Genomic DNA, 8,473 nt, shown 5'->3' on the forward strand with positions numbered 1-8,473 from the left:
GACCAGAAATCTTTAGAATTAGCAATCTCATTCGCCCATAAAATGTTGTCTTAAATTTCCTCCCTTTAGAGAAAGCAGCTTGGTTCCTTTGAACCAGTCTCATGATGACATCCCTCATCCTGATAACTAGTATTTTGGCAATAATCTTATAAATGGTGTTGTATAAGGATATGGGCCTGTAATCCTCAACCCTGATGGCATTCAGGTTTTTTGCTATCAAGCAAATCATTGTATGGTTAACACTTCCAACAAGTTTAGTTTTCAGGAAGAAATCTTGCACAGGTGCAACCACATCATTTCCTATGATGCTTCAACAATCCTTGTAGAAATAGTTCGAGAAACCATCTGGGCCAGCAGTACTATCCTTGTCAAGACTCTTGACCTCCATAGCTATCTCCTCTCTCATGATTGGTCGTAACATCCATTGGTTCTCTTCATTGGTAACCATGTTGCCATCTATTATACCTGCAAACAGATCTCTAGAAGCTACATCAAACCTCAAAAGCTGCTGGAAATGAGAGGTACAAGTCTGCAAGATATTGGTCTCCTCTGTATGTATTTCCCCATCTACTTTGATTACCTTGATATACTGCTTAGCCTTACGACAGTTGGTCATGATATAAAAGAAATATGTGTTTTTGTCCCCCTCTGTGAGCCATCTAACCTGAGACCTTTGCTTCCACAATACTTCTTCCATACAGAGGGCATCATTGAGCAAACCTCTAACCTCATACTCCTTTTTAGTAGCTCCCCAATCCCCATTTTCAACGAGAAGCCTGCTCTGGTCTAGGCAAAGACAAAGGTTCTCAATCCGGCTCTCTAGCCGACCAAACTTCTCCACATTCCATCTCAACAAGGCAACTTTAACTAACCCTAGCTTCTTAAGGAGTCTGATCATGGGGAAGCTAGTGACATTGAAGCCACATTCCTTCTTGACTATATCCCACCCATTTGAATCCATGATCCAAGGCTTGAATAGCCTGAAAGGACAATGACCCTTGTTCAGTCTGCTATTCGTGAACGTCTGATATACTAAGAAGCTGTAATCAGAAGTGAAGGAAGTAGAGACCTTGATCGTTCCATTACCACTAAACTCGAAGACCCACTTATCGTTCACAAAACACCAGTCAAGTTTACACAACACAGTATGTTGCCCCGTTATGATTAGACCACGTAAATTTCTTGGAGGGATCTTCCACTTCAAACAACGACAACTGGTAGGAGACAATGAAACTATTAAAGGCCAGTGAAGATCTAGCTAGAGGAAGAGCTACCGTTTTGTTCTAGCTACCCGTCATCGCATTGAAGTCCCTTATAACCATACATGGGCCATTGATCTTAGAGACCACTACCTCAAGCCTAATAAGGCTCTCCAGCCTATCTACAAGCCTCGTAGGCAAGTAGATACCAAAAATAATAGTTTTCCTGCCATCACGAAGGTCCTTCAAACACATACCAACCCAATAGGTGTCCACAATATAACTAAGAACCTGCATAACATTCTAATTCTACCCCTACCATTAAGTACATTATCGTTAGACAAAAAGTCATACTCAGTAAGTTGTTCATAGTAGCATGCAACTTATGAGAATCAACCATAAAATCAATATACCAGCTAAATTTTAATCACCCACAATTTTCATGAATTTATTGACCAACTTATGGAACTTTTTGTTTTTGAATGATTGTTCAACCTTATTAACTCAAAGAAATGTAAATCAATCCTAACATTCGACTAAATTTAAAAACAGAACCACTAATCAAGAAGATCAACAACAAGTTTCAAGGATCCCTTAACAAGAACACCACACCAAATGCATACCGATGGTCATCATCATGAACCTTGCCATGAACATCATACAGCCATCCATGAGTGCATCATAAGCCTTACCATGAAACACCATACCAAATGCATTCCATGTTCATTATCATGAACTTCAACATAAAATACCATGCAGCCACAAATTTTAATGGCTCCATCACTACAAGTCCACATCATAAACCACCAAACCGAATACATTCCATGGCCATCATCATGAGCCTTAACAGAAAATGTCACACAAACGTGAAAACCAAATGCTATTGAGTGAGCACGTTGCATCGGGAGCTTGACAATGCATATCATGGCCATCACAACAGGGCTTAACATGAGTAAAATCATACAGGTATGCTGTTCATGGACCATAGCTGCATACGACTCTCCATCACGAGCCTTACGACAAACACCATACCAAATGTATATAGTAAAATCATACAGGTATGTTGTTCATGGACCGTAGTTGCATAAGACTCCATCACCAGCCTTACGACAAACACCATACCAAATGTATACCATGGTTATTGTCACGAACCTTACCATGAATCATATACCATCATGACACCGTCCGCGTTGGTTCTCTTTTTGATAACAGCGGTGATGAAAAGAAGAAAAAAGAAGAAGAAGAAGATGAGAGAGAGAGAGATGCACCTTTTTTCATATGTGAGCCCTGTTCCTTGCTTGTTGAAGACGAAAGAGGAAAGCGTCCCTTCACTCCTAGAGAAGAAGCAACAGATGTGAGAAAGAATCTTCTTGCGCAGGGGAGGAGGCCTCCCTCTTCCTTGCTTGTTGAAGACGTGGAAAGGAATGGGAGGGGTAGTGTGGGAATAAAAAGACTCTTCCTCTTCCCTTCCTTTCCTTTCCTTCTGAATCCATCTGATTTGGGAGGGATTGGATTTACACTACACAATCCCTCCCTTTCCTTTCCTTTCATTTCCCTCCCCTCACAACCAGACACACTTTCTTCATTTCCCTCACTTTCCCTCTTTTCTAATTAACCAACCAAACGAATGAGGGATTGCTCAATCCCTCCCTTTCCCTCCTACCAAACAGGCTGTAAAATTATCACAGCCTACCTACTGTCACTGTTTGTTAGAAGTAGTACTCCGTATACTTGTTAAGCTAGAGGCTGAAACTAATGTGCAGTACTCCGTATACTTGTTGAGCTAGAGGCTGAAACTAATGTGCATTTTATATATACTGACACGCACCAATTTGATATATGAAACTGTTTGCATCAAGTTAATTTGCTACCTAAAGAAGGTGTTGGCTTCTCCATTCTAAGATGCCTCTATGTGCTGAATTTTCCTCTTAGAGATGAAGGAATCTACCATAGTTCATCAGCAAGTTGAGACTGTTAGTTTTCATTATCTAAATTTAATTTGTTGCTTATTGTTTAAATTTTTTGGTATTTGGAGTGCTCCAGAAAAATGAGGTTTTGTTTTGAAATAGGAAAGAAAGGGATTCGCCCGTCGGTACGAGGATTGACCGTTTCCAATGCCTTTACCATGGATAATCAACCCAAGGGCTATGTTTATCATTGATGCATTTCGTTTTAACTTAAACATTTTTTTGATTCTATATGCAGTGTTGAAAAATATTGAAAGTTTGAATTCAAACTTTTAAAAAGATTCTTAAAAAATTGCTTGAGAATGTGAAATATTTTGGAAAAAACTAGAATTGATAAATCTTTGTAAATATCATTTGAAAAACTTGAAAATCATTTTAGTGTTCTCTTAAGACTTTAAGTAGGTTTGAGATTTTGCTCTAATTAGGTTACCACCTAGTTAGAGTTTCATCTCATCTTGCTTAAGTTGTTTTGGAGATGTAATTGTGCTCACAAGTGACATTAAGTGAATGTGGATGCATGAATGCATTCACCCTATATGATTAGAAGGATATAAAATATTTCTACCACAACATTCATCTAAAGTCATTCCTACCACAACATACATCTAAGATTTTTGTAATAAATATTTTTGATAAAAAGAGAAAAGTTTTTGAAAATGGAATGGAGTTGTAGACCCTCAAGCATGATTCCAATATTGGGTCATTACTTGATTTTGGTCTTAGTTAAGTCGGCAAATAAAAAATTAAAATCTTAAATGATAAGAGAAAATATTGAAAGAATTGAAAAGATGAAAGACTTGATCCCAAGAGAGATATAGAGAAAGAGAGAGAAAAAGAGATCTTGAAAATCATAAAATCAAATATTTAAAATGAAGAGAGATATGTGTGTGTGTGTATATATATATATATTTATTTATTTATTTATTTATTTATTTATATTTATATATACATATGTATATATGTATAGGTACGTATATGAAACCTTGTGAAAATGAAACTTAAATCAAATAGAGAAGAGAATATCATTTTAGAAAGAGATAGAGATTTAAAATGGAATACACGTATATATATTTATATATACATATATGAGAGTTTGTAAAAGGATATGTTAAATCATAAAGAGAGAAGGACAAAGAAAGATATTTATGTGCACACATACGTATATAACATGTATATACGCATATGTCTTCATGAATATTAAAACCAAAAAGTGAATTGAAAATAGCCGACTTCAATTTTTGATGTAGGCCGGAGAAGAATTTAGGCTCATGCAAGAACCTAAGTTAAGTCTCCAAGGCGGTATTAGAGGAGTTTCTTTTGAAAATATTTTAAAAAATAGAATGTTATGATTTTGGTTACAAGGAAATATGTTTCTTCTACCGTTGGGTATGGAAGAAAATCAAGCAATATAACGAGGCCCTCGTTAGGGTTCCTAATTGGATGATTGAGAAGGAAACTACACGTAATGACATGAAGATGCATTTTTAATATGTACATATTCGTGAGGGTTTTCCCGGGTTGGACAAGCCCCAACCTCAAAAATCAACATGAAGAGTTCCCAAACCATACTCTCATTCCCACCATATATTCACATATAAATGGAAAACCAAGCAACTATGCATAGATAATATATAGACAATATTCAAGGAAGGAAAGAGAGAAAGAGAGATTGAAAGAGAAAGATTCAACTAGGAGGGAGGGCATAATATAACTTATAAAATGAAAGATCATCTCATCTTTCCATGCTCCCGGTGTACTTGAGCATAGTTTCTTGTCTCTAAAAAGAGATTGAGTGTTATTTCTTTTGGCCATGGGAAGAGGAAGATGAGAAGAAAATGAGAAAAGCAAAAGAAGTCTATATTCAAGAAAGGAAAGAACAACAACAACAAGATTATATTTGAAAAAATGAATAACATGATTTAATCATAGAATGAAAGATTATCTCATCTTCTCATGCTCTCTGTGCTCTTGACTATAGCCTCTTTACTCTAAAATAGAGAATGAGAGCTATCTCATATGGCCATGGGGAGATGAAGAAGAGAGAAAAGAAAATAGAGAATGGAATGAGGTTTGGATTACATACCTCTAAATGAGAAAGGCTTAGAGAAGAGAAAATGAACACCTTAGCTTGGAGATCCTCTTGAATGAAGCTCCAAAATGATGCCTCCAAAGGGGTTGTAACTTGCTTCAAATTGAAGAAAAAGAGAAATTGAAAAAGGAAGAGGGAAAGAGAAAGAGCTCAAGAGAAACCCTAAGTTTTCAAGTGAAAATACTCTAGGGTTTCTCCCAAGGCCAACTCTTGCCTAAGATGGGGGAAGCGGGGGGTATTTAAAGAGGATTTTGGAGCCAAAACCCTAAATTTTAATTTTTTTTTTTAATTTCACCCCCTTTTTATACGAATTTCACATAATTTTGAATGGTTTAAAAATGAGTATGATTGGCCATTAGGCTTATAAAAATATTTTTTTTAAATGGGTTGGGCCTTTGTCCACCGAAAAAGACTAAAATCGCCTTCTAAAAAGAGGTTTTTTTGTCAAAAAAAGGGGCAAATGGTTCTTGCCCATCAAAAAGACCAAAATCACCCTCTAAAAGGAGGTTTTTTATAAAAAGGAGGGGCAAATAGGTCTTGCCCACCAAAATGACCAAAATTGAAAAGGAGGTTCTTTATCAAAATGAGAAACAAATGAGTCTTACCCACCAAAAAGACCAAAATTGCCCTCTAAAAGGAGGTTCTTTGTCAAAAGGAGGGGCAACTAGGTCTTGTTCTAATTTGGATCTGAAAGTCGGATTTTTTATCTAATTTGAATTTGATAATTGGATTTTTAGTTTGAAATGCTAGATTTGGATCTAAAATTGAATTTTTGGATCTAAACTTGGTTTAAAATTCATTTTAAAAATAATAGATCCGAAATTTTAATAGCCCCGTTTTTTGAAAAATTTGGGGTGATAACACTTATCTAGTCATTTTTCAATGTTTTTTTATTTCTCGTTTACTTTATTTTTATATAATTATCAGGATTTTTTATTTATTTTTTAAAAATTTACCATTTTTTTCTATTTCTCATTTACTTTATTTTTACATAATTATCAGGATTTTTATTTATTTTTTTTAAATTTACCATTTTTTTCTATTTTATTCCTGAGATATATAGCTTTGCCATATTGTACCCATCGTTTTTCTTGTCATATAATACCCATACACATTTTTCTGTATCTTCAGATATTTCGACCCTCTTTTTCATTTTTTATCATTTCAACAAGGACATGAATATCATTTTAACACGACTCCATGATTGTTTAGAATGTTGGGGTGTGCCGAGCACTAAATCTGGGTTGAGGAAAAATGTGTATATATGAATCAAACACCATAACAACATTGCCTTTTGCCCATTGTGAGATCCGACTGTAAAAACTACCTTAAATCATTGGCAAAAGCTTTGTCCACCATGCAAGCTCTCAATTCAAAAAGGTCACTGGTCAAATCGTTCAAGCCCCATCAAGAAATAAAACTGACTAATCCTAAGTCAAAGGTTGCTTTGGAACAATTAGGAGATTCTCTAGAAGAATACTAGTTCTTAGAGTGGCTTGGTCATCGAGAGGCCTCTCCTTATTCATTCTATAGGGCGAGGCTGCCATTTCCTTTCAATCAGATCCTTTCCTTGAAGTCAGAGTCTTTCTTTTTCTATTTTGTTGATGGAAAATGGCATCCATTGCATTTATCTATCTCAGAAACCGGTTTATCGAGTTGACCCTCCCTTCCCTTTCTTCCACTGACTTTCCTATTTCTGATGATTTGATGGCTCTCATCTTGAATAGCTACTTGACCTCTCGACCCTCAAACACAAGTACAGATAAGGCATGGAAAGTGGGGCTCAGTGGGAAGAAGATTGTAACATGAGAGAGCAAAGAGGTCAGGAGGTCAACCTGTTTCAAATATACATGGACTTCATCAGAGGAACTGTGGATTTCTGAAGAAGATCTCACACCCATTCAACCAGATGAGACCACCCCCTTGTGAATGATCGGTGCAGCGGCTAGGCTAATCATGTTGGAAGGGTCAATGAGGCGATGTACGAAGCTCCCTGTTGTTTACATGGCATCAAAAATTTCAACAGGAAATGGAATGCTAGTCCAAACACTAGAGTGAGAAAAGGGGAGAAAGGTGGCTAAGAGCATACCCATTTGCATCTTTTAGGTTGAACCCCGATATCTTTCCAACCTCACTCAAAGCATTCTTCCAGTCGCTCACCTATTGCTTTAGCTCCTCATTATTCTCATGGCTCTCGAACTTTCGCTTTAAAGGACCTTTCAGATTCCCAACATGGGAAGGTTTGACAACAAAGAATACAAGAATGATGAGCCTCCTTGGCTCCCCTCCTGCACTCTACCATCTTACTAATCACTCTCAAACACCACTTGGAATCAGCGTAACCCTCAGAGATGATGGACACAAACATCCTCGACCTTTCTATGTACCCAGATAAGTTATTCACCCTCTCACCCTTCCCCAAATTCACGTTATCTATAAAAGTAGAGATGCCCCTTGTTACCAAGGCATCATAAAGATGGGCAATGAATCCCTTGCGGGTGTCGGCTCCTCTTAAAACTTAAGAAAACATCATATTTCTAAACATCGTCTCCTTGGGAAGTTTGTGAAGATGCTTCAGTTCCATCGACACCACAACTATGAGAGCAGACGTCCTTCTCCTCGGTAGCTCCTTCAATTGCGACCAATTGTACAATAGGTTAGAATGTTCCCAAAGAAACAATGAGACCGCTTCTAGGGTTTTCCGTTCAGCAACGGTTACGGTTGGAGAGATTTGGTTAGTTTTCATATTTAATTTCATAATTGCAAGTGGGCCCTCTTGCAGTTACAAAATGTAAATATGGGGCTCAAAGCCACTATCCAACATCTCCCACTTAGTCATGAAACTTTCATATTGTTTCCACTGTTTGTGGGCTTCCTTGATCTTTAGTTATGTAGTTTTCCATTTTGGTTTGTCCATCGTAACTTGAATTTTGTTCAAAGTTTGTAGCGAGGTTTTTCATTCAATTGTTTTTCATCAGTTCAATATATTTCACATTAGTTATGAGGTTTTCTTCATGCACAAGTATTTCCATCGTAACATGTTAAAACTTAGTCTCATGTGAACTACAAGCTTTACATAAAAATCAACAAGAATTCTCTTGATTATAATGCTAGCAATCATATAAGCATTTGAAGTGTACATGTATATTCTCTTCTTATTCAATAATGAAGTCAGCTTAGATATTTTTTAACCACCTCACAAAGAGGCAAACCAGGAT

The 8,473-nt window shown here is 36.7% G+C and overlaps 1 protein-coding gene across 1 annotated transcript in view; it reads right to left on the reverse strand.

The window, feature by feature from the left end:
- Positions 1 to 310: 310 nt before the first annotated feature.
- The window catches only part of LOC126410672 (uncharacterized), a 22,720-nt gene continuing 14,557 nt past the window's right edge, over positions 311 to 8,473 (reverse strand). The window contains exons 2-3 of the mRNA XM_050081134.1: positions 1,353 to 1,442; positions 311 to 1,105 (exon numbers count right to left, since the gene is read on the reverse strand). Of these exons, the coding sequence (XP_049937091.1) occupies positions 311 to 1,105; positions 1,353 to 1,442 (885 nt within the window). The remainder of the gene's footprint in view (positions 1,106 to 1,352; positions 1,443 to 8,473) is intronic.

The sequence above is a fragment of the Nymphaea colorata genome, chromosome 13 (genome assembly GCF_008831285.2).
Source record: "Nymphaea colorata isolate Beijing-Zhang1983 chromosome 13, ASM883128v2, whole genome shotgun sequence".
Taxonomy (NCBI): domain Eukaryota; kingdom Viridiplantae; phylum Streptophyta; class Magnoliopsida; order Nymphaeales; family Nymphaeaceae; genus Nymphaea; species Nymphaea colorata.